This window comes from Lineus longissimus, chromosome 7, assembly GCF_910592395.1.
Source record: "Lineus longissimus chromosome 7, tnLinLong1.2, whole genome shotgun sequence".
Lineage (NCBI taxonomy): Eukaryota > Metazoa > Nemertea > Pilidiophora > Heteronemertea > Lineidae > Lineus > Lineus longissimus.
In genome coordinates, this window is record NC_088314.1 from 5,801,355 (window position 1) to 5,816,165 (window position 14,811).

The 14,811-nt window shown below is 41.2% G+C and overlaps 1 protein-coding gene across 5 annotated transcripts in view; it reads left to right on the forward strand.

The window, feature by feature from the left end:
* Window positions 1–2,421, forward strand: part of LOC135491528 (E3 ubiquitin-protein ligase HUWE1-like) — a 36,040-nt gene extending 33,619 nt beyond the window's left edge. For all 5 annotated transcript variants that reach the window (XM_064777481.1, XM_064777482.1, XM_064777484.1 and 2 more), the window contains one exon: window positions 71–2,421. In XM_064777481.1, coding sequence (XP_064633551.1) covers window positions 71–173 — 103 coding nt within the window. In that variant the 3' untranslated portion in view covers window positions 174–2,421. The remainder of the gene's footprint in view (window positions 1–70) is intronic.
* Window positions 2,422–14,811: the final 12,390 nt, after the last annotated feature.

Consider the following 14,811-nt stretch of genomic DNA (forward strand, 5'->3'; position numbering starts at 1 on the left):
GGTTATAATGTAATGAGCATTTCTGATTTGGTATCTGCTTGAAATCATGTTTTATTCCTCTGTTTTTCAGCTTCAACCAGCTTGATTTGCCCGCCTATGAGACGTACGACAAACTGCGTGGTATGTTACTGCTGGCTGTGAATGAGTGCTCTGAGGGTTTTGGCTTGGCTTAGAATAAAACATCCGGTGCTTGGAATTGGAACTGAAAGAACTGTGTGTGTGACACTATTACAAAATTGCAACGCAATACACAACCTTTGGGAAAATGGACCTGCAGATAGAATTTGTTGTAATATTCGATCCAAAGCGTTGGTGCTGCAAAAGAAGGAATATGACAAATTAACAAGTGTAGGATGAATAAAGAATGTTTTCCCAGATTTAAAAAGCAACTTGGAAGTTATTTCTATTTGCAAAGAAGTGCTGCAGTGAAATTGCAAGTCTCTGGTGAATTTAACCTTGAAGATCAGCATATGGTTTCTTCAAGAGTGAGATCAGTTGATCAGTTGATCATGTGAACTGCTGTAGTTTGTGAACATATTGTACTTAAACGTGTTCCGGTTTAAGTCTTGGAGGAAAGGTCTATATCAAGTTGAGCTGTAAATATTTGAAGCAATTTGAAGGCTGTATGTATGCTTGAACTTTCATACAATGTCAAAGAATCTGAAGCGATTTGAATCAATAGTCAAAACTTAGTGTGAATTCTTGTCCCATAAGGGTCGTTGCCTCTAATCTGGTCAAGCTACAAAACCTGTAAAATTTGTATGTATTGAAACCACAAACTTGTGATGTATATTACTGAATCAGACCAGAGTTAGATGTAAGGAGTGCTCAGAGTTGTTGCCTTCAGGAATTGGTAAATAATTTTCAAAATCATTATGTTCATTCTTTGAATATGTACTCGCTCTGTCAAGGTTGAGGCCGAAGCTTTACTTGCATCAATTTCTTTCTGTATGGGTTGACCCCTCATGCATATCTCTTCACATTATCTCTACCTAGCCCACACAACATGTTATTGCCGACAAAAACTAATCTTGGTCAAGTGTCCTTCACCCAAGTGTTATCTCGCAGTACACCGACACCATCGATACTTGTTAGAGGAATATTTGTATACCTACTTCAAACCAGACACAATGTTTTAACTGTGCTGAAGTCACATGCCTAAAATCCCCCTTCAGTCAACCTGATCAAATGGCACATATTTAAATGAATACCAGACATGCTTCTTTCCTTCCAAGGCTTGACCACTGTCCCTGTTATTGCCATGCCCAGGACTTTTCAAGGGTTGCGTGATGCTTTGGGCCAGAGGTTTGATGGTCTTGAAAACTACGACAAACTGGGACAAGCCTTCTAAGCAGAAGTTGAAAGTCAAGTATTAGATGTAATTCATTTGCCAGTGAGCCTTTTGTTGGTTGTCACCTGATGGTAGCAGAACTTTCTAAAAACATCATGAAGGTTACATTTGTAGCTAATCAAGTGCGTTTCTAGTGTTCATGTGCATGTATATAAAACTTTCATTGAAGATACCATGTAACATTGAATTGTTACTTGTACAATTCTATATTGTATGTCTGATTCCACGCTTTGTAAATGCTACAGAAATCTATACAGGGATTCAAATTTTTTTATTGTTTATTTATGTCCGAAACTTTGATGTGCTTACTTACTGTCTCTGCATTTAGAGGTATTTATTGATTGAGTGCAAAGGTGCTCCCATTTCGAATATTTATGCAACTAGAATAAAATATTCAGGCTTTATTGCTATAACATGAAATCAGATTTCAAGCCTACCGTGTTTGCACTCATCAGTGGATTTGTCTTCTAATGTGGAGATTAGCTGCAGTGAAAATCTCAACTTGTTTTACGTTTTGTTTATCCTCTATGTAATTGTAAGTCTTTATTGTCACGAGGAAAATAGAGGGTGAAAATATTTTGGTGTTGAAAACATCCCAAGTCAGTTTTGCCAACCAAATTAACATTCTTCTGATGTACATTTTATCGGACAACATCTACTCTCTAAGATTCACAACATAAGCATGATATTTGGTGAAGTAATTTAAGGAGAGCTGGTGTGTTGTGTGTCTACTGGCGGAGGGCGGGGTTCTCTGCTTGCACAACTTGCTGGGAGGGAGGGATTCTGTGCTATGACTGGCGACAAACTTCTGTCAACCTTCTTTTTTTCAGTTCTATGTTATTATGGTGGATTATTTTGTCCACGTGCTTGTTGTACTTTGCAAGTTGTTTTTGTTTATTTTCTTTCTGTGACAACGACCAAATGTGCTTCATTTAGGTCATAGAGACTTGCTACTATTGAAATTCAAGCTTTGAAAACTGACACTTATTTGTCTTTGTTGTGCAGAAATACAAAATTATATGGCATTTTGTTATAATAGATTGTATCGATAATAAATATGATGCCAATAACATTTGACTTCAATTCCTCTTTGATAGTTTGCATGACCCTTCAGGACCTGGGGGGCATTGAAAGTTCATAAAAGTGACAACCTCATATAAAGGACGAAAGTCCTTTCTGAGTTGCCCCTCAATTTTACCAGCTACAAAGGAAATCTCACTTTGAATACATTCGATGTCGAAGAGACATGGCCACTGTGGCCAGCAGGTCCTACAGGGTGGAGACGAGGTCCACCCTGAAGAAACATGGTGCACTACGTTTGGGAGAGTACACATCTAGATCAGACAGAGTACGCACAGGGGCATGAAACATCTAGCAAAGACTTGGTACACTCTGGCAACATGACAAGCTATGAAGGGGGTGGGGGCACATCCGATAGAGACATGGGGCACCGTGTAGAACCTGACACACTGCAGGTCAGAGCAATGGCACACCATTGGGGACAAGGCCGCCAGGTAGCAAAAAGGAAGATCCATTGAAGGGAAAGGCCAGGTCGGTCTACTGTCTCAATGGCCAAAAGTCATTTCTGAAGAACATGGTCCTCCCCAGAAGATAAACGTTAAATCCGTGTAAAAGCCTCATCATATCATATACTCTAATATGTAAAGAGCAAGCTCTAGTGAACTCACACAACTGTTTGACATGGGGAGCCCCCCAAACCCCCGTCCTTCTGGTTCTGACATATTTAGCCAGTACATTGGGGGATGAGTCCCCCAAACCCCCTCCCCCGTTCTCTGAAAGTGACAGGTTTTAGTCAGTACATTGGGGGGAAGGCCCCCCCCATTGGACTCTAAAAATAGAATTCCTTGGAGACGCTGAACTACGTAACCATTACACTCACTACGTTGTGTGAGTGATGAATTTTGTTTACGCTTTATACGTATACGTAACCATTACACTCACTACGTTGTGTGAGTTATTAATAAGACACAACTTGGGGGTTTTACGGGCCCTTTCTGTACTTGCATATACTAGGCTTCTTAATAGAAGCTTGGTCTGCCTATCAGACAAGACCACCAAGCATTAAGCAATGATGGCAAGACCTCTTTACACATTAGTGTCACATCTGAGGACCAGACTCATGTGCAGTCCATTCGTCATCCCGATTGTCCTTCCTTGATGTATCAGGTACCAAGGCCAAGCCAGTTCATTGCGTCCAGTCTACTTGGAGCTGGTTCCTCAAAAGATTTTTATCAACAGGCGCTGGATTTGGGTTGGTGGACATACAATGCACAGCTAGTAAGTTGTCCCCATTCCCCGAAATCTAGACTGGGCAGATCTGGGACAATTTGAGCCATCTCAGTTTGTTGTGTTCCACGACAAATGGAACGATTTTTTTTCATGGTATCCCCCACTACCCCTATGGCGTAGCCAGGGGGCAAAAACAGCCTTCAACTTGCAATGACCTTGGAGGTTGTGATCACTACTTGTATGGATCACATTGATAACATGCAACAGGTGTTCTACAGGCGAGGCCTGGTCCCAGCCATGCCACTGTTGAAAGGACAATTCTGGGCTTCATCTTGCACAAACATTACAGGTGTTGTATAGTAATTGTAAAACCTTTCTTATGAGTAGCACTGTAATGTGTAATTCTTGGAATTAAGTGTGCGAGATTATTGGAATTGGGTATCAGATAAGATACCTGTGAAAATTCCCACGGTCTACTTTTAATCCTCCATTCTCCCCAGCGTGATCAATTACGTCAGCATTGATGCGGCTCCTCATTGGATGGAGACGCATCAACGTTGCCCCCTGATTGGTGCAGACAAAGCTGCGCGTGAATACAAAACAGCTGTCCGCACGCTCTCGGCAGAGAGAGAGAGAGAGAGAGAGAGAGAGAGAAGAGAGCGATAGAGAGTTATTCCAGTCTCCCGAGTATTTTATAATCACGTGCACGAATCGTCATCCCGACGAACTATTTTATCAATTATGACTTTGGTGTGTATAATTTTGTGAAGCAGTGTTAGAATAAAGGATCCGGACGTTAGAAGGCAAATTCAGGACTTATTACGTTTGTAACCTGTGCAAATACAACATGGCGACCTTCCCAGGACCTTCAATTCGTGACAGTGAGTCCGGATGCGTTTCAGTCTTGGAGCAGATTCTATTAACCGAGGACTCCGTTTTTCACGCCACGTGCTAGTGCTACTGCAGTCCATTATGTACATTACGTGTACACCTACGTGATTTCTAACTCGCTCATTTCATCGGGAGGCAGAATAGTGACGTTCGTTTGTCAATATAATATTTATAAAATCGTGAATTTTTTTCTAAACTGTTCGTGACGTAAGTGCGAATTTCATTATATTTATATATCGTCACTTTTGTTATAAATCACTGTGATCGCCATGAATCACTGTGAGTGTGAGCGCAGCATTTTTTAATCGATTGACGGACACCGTCTTCGTCAGTACGCATAGTACACGTCTATCTCTGTGTGTACCGAACTATTCAACTTCTACATCATGACATGTGCTATAACGTTCACGGATGATGTGCCCAGCAGCCAGAATACTCTTCAATTCGCCCTGATGTCTACTCGAGATCCGATACCGTTCCAGGCTCCAGCTGATCCAGCGTTGCAGTTTTAAAAGAGACATTTTATCAACTTTTTGAAAGACATTTTATAAACTTTTGAGAGACATTTGTAAACTTTTTGATAGTCATTTATATTAACTGTTTTGAAAGACATTTTATAAACTAATTAGTAATAGGACAATATTTTTGTGCATCATTTCCATGTTGGCAGAGTATAGTACAATACTTTGCAATATCAGTCGATTCATAGCATTTAATGCATTTAATCTTAAATTTTCACTCGTTATTGCAAACTGACTGGAACCGGACCCCGAGGATTTTGACAACTGTATATCTATAATATGAACTTTGTTTAGCTTTGCCCTGTTACAGCAAGATAGACAACGGACCAACCCAACCTTTAATGTTGCATTTACTTTTCAGAAGAAATTAACTTTTGCTTCCCAAATACCTGACTTTTTATTCCTTCATAACTAACTTTTACCCCTTTACAGTAATAATGGAAGGGCCAGCAGATCCAGCACCACCTGCTTTCAGGGGCACCGATTTTCTACCTCCTTTGTTTGATGGTGAAGTGATCGACCATGACATTTGTCATGCACATATCTTATCGTTTATGGACTACCTTCACTTCCACAATCTCCACGAGCCAGCAAATGCTGCAGAGATGATTCATATCATAACATTGTTCAAGGCTAGACTTCGTGGCAAAGCACGTCTGTGGGCAGAGGGAAAAGTTTTCCCCACTATCGCTAATCTCAGAGCACAGTTTATGCAGCGGTTCAGTCCAACCCATTCAAATTTTGCCAATGTCAAGCATTTTCATTCTCTTTCCCATACCCCAGGCGATTCAGCCGAAATGACTCTCAATAAGATACGCTTAGCAGCCCAGCGTATTCATTATAATGAGGTCCAGGTTCGAGACAAATTCTTACAGGTTTTGCCTACCAATTGTCAGGCAGCAGTCATCATGGCTGCCCCTGCAGATGCAGACGTGGCAGTTCTCGTTGAACGTGCTCAACAATATTTAGATTTTTCTGAGCCAGACAGGCCAACTACTGCTAATAAGCAGGTATCATTTATCACTGATCAGGTCCATGTGACCACTGCTAGTGCATCCACTAACAGTAGTGCTTGCGCAGTTGACAGGCTCACTGAGCAACTTGCTGCTCTTCGCACAGAAGTGCAAGATTTGTCTATAGAGGTCAGGACTCAACCTCAGGTTCATTTTAGTCAACCACAGTCCAACTCTGATACTGGTGCTCGTACATATAGCTCGAACTACCGTTCAAGTTCGCCATCTCCTGTGAGTCATCAGTCTAGACGTCCTAGTCGTAGTCCGGCTAGAGACCGTTATCGTTATAGTCATCGTGTATCCAGTAGATCCCCATGTAGGGACAGTCGTCGTTCTCAGGGTTCCTATGGTATTTCTCGTTCTGGTAACTCTCCCCGTCGTGCCACCTCCAACATTGTCTGTTATTTCTGCCACAAACCCAATCATGTGTGGAGAAACTGTTATACTTACCAGAACATGGTCAGTCGTGGGATGAACCCTACTTTCATGCCCGTAAGGCCTCCAGCGCCACCCTTTTCTCCGTCCCATTATCAGCCATCAGATAATGGTCAACAGTTTCGTCAGGACACTCGATGTCCTCAACCCTACCCGTTCCAATCCTATAAGCCAGATAACAGGTCTAGGTTTGATCAGTACTCTGGACCACAACAGCAAAATTTTTAGATAGGAGAAGCACTAACTGCCACTTAGATGCCTCTCCGACTCTATTTTCTGCTCAGCATTCTGGTGATCAACATTCTAGTGATCATTTGTCTTCATCGTATAATCCACATTCTGAATATCTTGGTGAATCCTCTGCTGACATTCAGCTCACTTCTAGGAATTATGCCAAAGGTTATTTACCCACAGGCCAAGGTTTGGTCATTTTATTTGATTCAGGGGCCACTGAGACTCTGATTGGTTTGGAAACTGTAAGGGACTCCCCCTATTTGTCCAAATTGCCCAAGGTTGATATTAAACCAATCAAATTTCGTATTGGTAATGGAGAATTTTTGTTTGCAAAACAGGCCATTAAGCCTAAACTTACTATTCAAGGGAACCATTTCAATGTATACAGTGTCATAGCTGAAAATTTCATTGGTCCTGATATTCTTTTGGGTACATCTACCATGAAGGAACTCAAAGGTTCTTTGGATTTCATTACAAATTCGTTCAAGGTCAGGTCAAAGAAGGCTTGGTTACGTCCTACTGTCAATACTGTCATTAGACCAGGTCAGGTTAGGGTCATTCATGTTAAAGGCAAATTGCCCCATCACATGAAAAACTCGGCACTCATATTGAATTCATCGTCTCATTTGTCTAGGTTTTGTCCTTCAACCATGATGGTCAAATTGAAACACGGTTTAGCTCCTATTCGTATTTATAACCATTCTCGTAAACCCGTCAATATTCGGTCTGACAAGCCTATTGTCTTCACCAACTTGGATGATTTTATTCATGTAACTCAAAGTTTGTCTCCAAGCTGCCTCAAGCAAAATCAACCCTGTGCTCCGTCACAACCACCTGTTGATGATCAAGACTCGCATTTGTCAGCTAGGGACATTTTAAGGCGAGATGTTAAATTAGACCATAGTATTCTGTCTACGCCAGAACAGGCCAGTGTGTATGATATTTTGGAAAACCATGCTCCAGCATTTAGTCTTCGAGGTGAGGTTGGGACTTGTCCCAATTTTGAGGTGGACATCCATCTCAAGGATGAAACCCCTTTCTATATCCGACCATATCCGGTCGCTGAGGAAAACAAACCTCTCATTGATAAGGAACTTGATAAATTAGTCAAGTTGGGCATTTTGCATCAAGGACATACATCATATTCCAGTCCAATTTTGCTTGTCAAGAAGAAGGATTCTACTGAGAAGCGCGTTGTAACAGATTTTCGGTTTTTAAATAGTCGAGTTCATTGTGCAAATCAAGATTTCACTCCTTTGAAAACCATCTTAGCTAGAATCGGTCAGTCAAATTGTAAAGTCTTGAGTGTCATAGATTTGAAAAGTGCTTTTCATTGTCTACCTTTGTCTCGTAGGGCACAGGCCTACACCGGCATATCTGCCTACAACGGTGGTCGAACTTTTTACTATCGTAGACTTCCAATGGGTTTGTCCATTTCTCCGTCCATTTTCTCTCAGAAAATCAATGATATCCTTTCTAATATTCCCAACTCTAATCTCTTTTGCTGTGCAGTACATGATGACATTCTCATCTTCAGTAAAGATAAGAAAGAGCATACTGTACATCTGCAACAAATTTTCCAGGCTTTGATTGCCAATGGCTTGAAGATTTCTCCTAAGAAATGTCGCTTGTTTCAGACTAGAGTTGTTTACTTGGGTCATGTTCTGTCCATTTCTCCTGATGGTTTTGTTCAAATTTCGGCTATGAATGACAAGTGTTTGTCTATTAGGAATATGAAGACCCCTACATGTCAGAAAGCGGTCCGAAGGTTTGTCGGTGCTGTGTCATATTTGAGTCAATATTTACCTAGATTGCAGGAATTGCTTACACCTTTACATGAGCTCACACGCAAATCTAAGCATTTCCATTGGCAACCCCATCATGAGATAGCTTTTCATACTATCAAAGACTTGCTCATCAAGCCACCTGTCTTGAATGCACCCACTACTACAGGTGAATTCAGATTGTATAGTGATACTTCACGTATTGCTACAGGTTCATATCTTGCTCAATACTCTGATGGGCAAGAACGCATCATCGCATACTATTCCAAGCGCTTGCCAAAGGCGGCAAAGAACTATTCTGTTAGTGAGCTTGAATTACTTGGACTCCTCATCAATGTAACAGCTTTTCAGTATTTGTTACAAGACAGGACTTTCCAGGCTTTTGTTGATCATTCTTCTTTGGTTCAGATTGTAAAGTCAAAGAAGCAGCCACCGACCACTAGGTTGCAAAAGCTGCTTGAGCGACTGTCTCCCTATAGTTTTCAGTTGTCGTACATGCCAGGCAAAGAGCTTGTGTTAGCTGATTTCTTGTCACGTGCTCCTCTAGATGATGATACTGAGTTAGATAGGATTATGCCAATCGCGTTCCAGGCACAATCACCTGTTATTTATGAATTAGAGTCTCTTTCAACCCCTGTTCAGGAGCATGCATTTTATACACTGCCACTTCCTGAAAAGATTGTTACCAGGTCATATGCAAAGAAAATGAACATTCCTGTGCCTCTTCTGCATAGGCCAAAACCAATTCCCAAACCACGAACACATGTTCCTTGTCAGCAGACGGTGTCTGTTGCACCTACACACACTCCTCTTGTTAATGGCATTCAAAACAATGTGCCACCAGTATCTATACTTCCAAAAGCTCCACGTGTGCCCATTGTTACATCAACAGTGGCACCACCAGTGTCAGTGATTCCATTTGTTCTCCAACAGAATGACAAATCTCAATCATCAACCAAGGTTGCTGATGAACCTAGGCTCATTGATTCCGCTCTTCCTCCATCTTCTGTCGTTGAAGAGTATTCAGATGATATTTTAGATCTCCTGGTTAGACCCACACCATTGGTTCCAAGGATTGATAGCATGCATACCAAGCATGTCCCTGATCAGGCATCTCTGAATAAGGTATTGAAGATCATCAGACGCAAGGTGATTCGGGATTACAATCTCCCTATTGAGGCACAACAGCTTAGTACCGCACAACAGACATCTCCGTATTTTAAACCCATCTATGATTACTTAGTCCATGATATCTTGCCAGCAGATAAGAAAGCTGCTAGGGTCGTTAGCATCAAATCTGAGCAGTATCTGACTTTCAATGGCATTCTGTTCAGGATTTTCTTTCCCACCAATTCTGAGAATTTCTGTTTTCAATTAGCAGTTCCGGAAAAGTATATAGATACCATCATAGGCCAACATCATGGCTCAGGTTTGCTTCTGGGACACGGAGGATGTACCAGAACTTATCTCACCATTAGGAAAAATTTCTATTTTCCATCTATGTTCCAACGCATTGTCTCGTATATTCAATCATGTGATAGGTGTCAACAACTTAAGGGAAAGTCTGATACTATGCGGACATTTCATGAACGCATTCCAGCCAGTTTTGAACCATTCCAGACCATTAGTATGGATTTCAAATCCATGCCCACATCTCCATCAGGTTACCGTCATATGCTAGTGGTGACATGTGCCATGACCAGGTTTGTTGTGGCCGTCCCGCTAAAGACAATTGACGCCCCCACTGTTTGTGAAGCCCTTCTCCAGAAGGTGATTACTCTGTTTGGCGTCCCATCTGTAATTGTGTCAGATGCAGCAGCATCTCTCACCGGTCATCTTGTTGAATTACTGTGTGCGACACTTGGCATTCAACAGAAGCTTGTCTCTGTAGAAAACCATGGTAGTCTTATGGCTGAACGGCAAATCAAATCCATTGCCGACCTCATCAAAGCAAATCTCCTTGAGTATGGTGTTTCTTGGACTCAATTCGTGTCCACAGCAGTGTACACATACAATTCATTTTCAAGTGCTCACTTGGGAGGTTACTCTCCTTTCTATTTGCTCTTCTTGCGTGAACCAGCTGATTTGTCCACTTTGAATTTCAAACCATGTCTAGGTCTCTCACGGTCACATGCTGAGTATGTCCAACATCTGCGACAGAAATTTCAGAATGTGTCCAAATGTATGCTGCAGCTCCAAGAGCACCAGCAACTGTCTCAAAATGCCAAGATTGTTAACAAACTTCAGAAATCTCCCATCTATGCTGAAGGTCAGTTGGTTTATCTACATAAACCCAACACTACAGGGATGACGGCCAACACAAGAAAGTTTAAGACTCTTTGGGTTGGCCCATTTGTTATACACCAGGTTTTGGATAGGACACACTATATTATAGCAGATTTGAAGGGAAACATCATTCCTGATATCTTCAATTTTGCAAGGTTGAAACCAGCATTTTTGAGGGCCACAGGTCAGAAAAATGTAGCCCATCTCCAGCAGTTGCAAAACTTGCTTCATAAGGCAGACAAGGCACAGGATGAGAAAGCTGTGCATGCTGCTTATGCTTTGGATTTCACTGATGAGACAGGTTCTGCTCATGAATCCACCACCTATAGAGGCGACATCTATGCCTCACAGGCTGAACTTTGTGATTTCAATATTCATTTGTCTCATGCCGAGGGTAACCATGGCATGATTGCTCCCTCTGTGTTGTCCACTAAGCAACAGGATGATTTGTCTCGGCTCACTTGGCAATCTCCCTCAGAGTTTGATTACACCACTTTGAAACGGGCGCGTTTCAAAAATGGATGCCTAGAACTCTTGCTCTCTGTGCCTTTTGGGCAGAAACAGTTTAGCTATTGGTGGTCACCTCAATTTGAACCACATGTTGTCAGCATTGTCCAGTTTGTGTTAAGTGCCAAGGATATAAGATGTACAGGGTGTCCCAACCCGTTAAAAATGTTCAAAGATAAGACCATTCATGATAAGTCACATATTTTGGCGAAAAGCCAAGAGAAAAGTGATTAGACGACAATTTATTGAGAATATGGTTTGTATTTAAAACATCTCAAGTGGTTTCTTGTTGTCGTTGTTATGGTAATAATGTCATTTTGTGTTTCCAACAAGACGTTGCTATATTGCTTATCAAAACAAATCTTTACGAGAATAATTATTTCACCCTCATTGCTATTTTTATAAAAGCTAGTGAGTTGTTAGTTGGATAATTGTAGAAACATCTATTAGCTATAGATGTGATATTTTTTTCTACTTGTCTTCAATGAAGCTTTGTGCAACAGTAATCTGTCTATTGAACAGTTTTCCAGTTTGAGTATTTTATTATCAATACTCTATTTTATTGGATGTTTGTACGGCTACATGTTAGCAAAGCCAACTCTCATCAGTCTTGGGACTGATTTATTTTCGTGATGGGTTTCTGTCTCCAAGCAGTGCTTGTGGCAATTGCTGTTTCGAGACAGCTCACACAATAGTGTATGATTTAAGCAATTTGGATACTTTTGTGACAACAACATTTTTTTTCGTTGAGGTTTTGTAAATACGCGTGTCATCCAGAAGTTCTTCGAGTTAAACTTTATTTTCCACAGTTTTCAGATGCCTCGTCGACCGGTCCAGTCAGTTTCGCAATATTCCCAGCAGAGGTTTTGAAACTTCATTGTATCATTGCATATTTTAACATGCTGTTTAGCATGAGATTAATGATTCAATGTATAATTATATTGTAACCTTATGCTCATACTTTGTCATGAATGAAGTGGTCATTCATTAGTAAGTGGAACAAAATACATATATTGTAACTAAATTCGGCCGCTGGCTGAACACTGTTGGGAACCCCGAACCATATGATGTAATTTAAGTTCATTCGCTGCATGAACACCTCGTTTAAAGCCTTATTATCATTGATTGTACCCCATTCAACAATACTATGTGTTAAGCCAAAGTCATATTCCTCTAACTGTTTTTAAAAAAAAAAAATATTTTAACTTCGTAAAATATTTTACCAGTTCCGCGGGATGTTGTATAGTAATTGTAAAACCTTTCTTATGAGTAGCACTGTAATGTGTAATTCTTGGAATTAAGTGTGCGAGATTATTGGAATTGGGTATCAGATAAGATACCTGTGAAAATTCCCACGGTCTACTTTTAATCCTCCATTCTCCCCAGCGTGATCAATTACGTCAGCATTGATGCGGCTCCTCATTGGATGGAGACGCATCAACGTTGCCCCCTGATTGGTGCAGACAAAGCTGCGCGTGAATACAAAACAGCTGTCCGCACGCTCTCGGCAGAGAGAGAGAGAGAGAGAGAGAGAGAGAGAAGAGAGCGATAGAGAGTTATTCCAGTCTCCCGAGTATTTTATAATCACGTGCACGAATCGTCATCCCGACGAACTATTTTATCAATTATGACTTTGGTGTGTATAATTTTGTGAAGCAGTGTTAGAATAAAGGATCCGGACGTTAGAAGGCAAATTCAGGACTTATTACGTTTGTAACCTGTGCAAATACAACACAGGTATGCAAGGCAGGAGGGCTCTTTAGGTAGATTTCCGGAAATGCTATTAATTAGTTTTTCCAGAGAACTGGCAGCAACTATTACTAACTAGTTTAAAGGCACTCTTGCACAAACCATGCACAGGCGCGGAGCATATTTTGCAGGTATACTACACCTTATATGCAGTAACGACAATTTCTGCCCATTTTTATCTATTTATAACTTCTGCAGCTCCAATCCTATCGTGATGGCAAGACCATTTATACAGCAACTATTACCAACTACAGTGGAACCTCTTTAGCGGACACCGCTCTATTAAGGACAACCTCTCCATTAAATACACTAGTTTTGGTCCCAAGTTGGTTGTTACCATTCAATTTGACCTCTCTAATCAGGACACCTCTCTATAAAGGGCAGCACTTGTCAGTCCCGAGGGTGTCCTTTATAGAGAGGTTCTACTGTAGTTTAAAGACTCTCTTGCACAAACCATTTACAGGCGCGGAGCATATTTTGCAGGTATTCTACACCTAAAATGCAGTAACAACATTTTTATCTTATTACTTCTGCCCATTTTCATCATATTACTTCTGCAGCGTCAATCCTATAGAGTCATGCTGTACAATTAAGCAAACAAGATGATACTTATTGCAGTTTTTAATTCCGATAATAACTAAATTTACAATGCATATCTTTTTCAATCAGCGGCATGGCTAGCTTTAAGATCTTTAGGGGGCAAAATAACACTTCTTCAAATTTTTCTACCGAAATCGTGGTCAAAAACAAACTTTTTGGTGACGTCTGGAGGGGGGAGGGGGGCGGGCATTTGCCCTCTTCCGCTAGCTATGCCCCCGACAATGCTAGAACTTGTAGAAATGCAGCACATGGTGCTCATGGTGGATTAGAATCACAGAAACTATCCTCAAATGAGCCATTGAATGTAACATGTAACAAGCAACACTACTTTACAATGGACGTGAAAGAGTTAAAAGTTTGACAGGAACGCCACATAACTATCAGGTACTGGTGACAATCAGACTGGCGATGTCTTACAACGTCATAAATGGTTACATAATATATATATTTTTCATCAAGTAGGGTACCTGTAGGCTTAGCATTCCCAAAGTTTCATTAGCCTAAACTTTTTCTTTGGCTCGGGGCTTTCCTGGCAGCACTTAATTGGCTCTTTAACAGCGTCTTGGCTCTTGGCTCTCAGATTAGGGCATCCCGCGGATATTCCATTCTACAATCTTTACTCCAATAACCAGATTTACAACTTTTTAGATCACATACTACAGAGCACAAACTACACAGTTTAGGTTTTAATGGGCCTGCTCATGGTAAAGTAGAATCACAGAAACTATCCTCAAAGGAGCCATTGAATGTGACATGTAACAAGCAACACTAATTTACAAAGGATGTGAAAGAGTTCACCGTTCGACGGAATGCCACATAACTATCAGGTAATCGCCCTCTGAACTGGTGACAATCGGACTGGCCTGAAATTCTCATTATCGTCCACTCCTCAGTAAAATCCAACTAAAATGGGGTCATTGTATACAGTGGTACTGTATTACCCCGATGAGAAGCAAGTACGTCCCCCACTCTCAGCCAAGATATTTGTACATGGACCGGTTTGACTACGGGCTGAAGTTGACGATGTACTCCTGACGGAGCCATTGGGTTCTTCGCCCGCTCATTGACCAAGGTGTGGTGACCTGGAGACAGTGACCGGGTTAGCACTAGCTGGTCGAAGGACATATTCTAAGGCGTCCATTCGCAACTTCTCATCTTTCAGGTACAACCTATTCACGTGGACCAAGTCT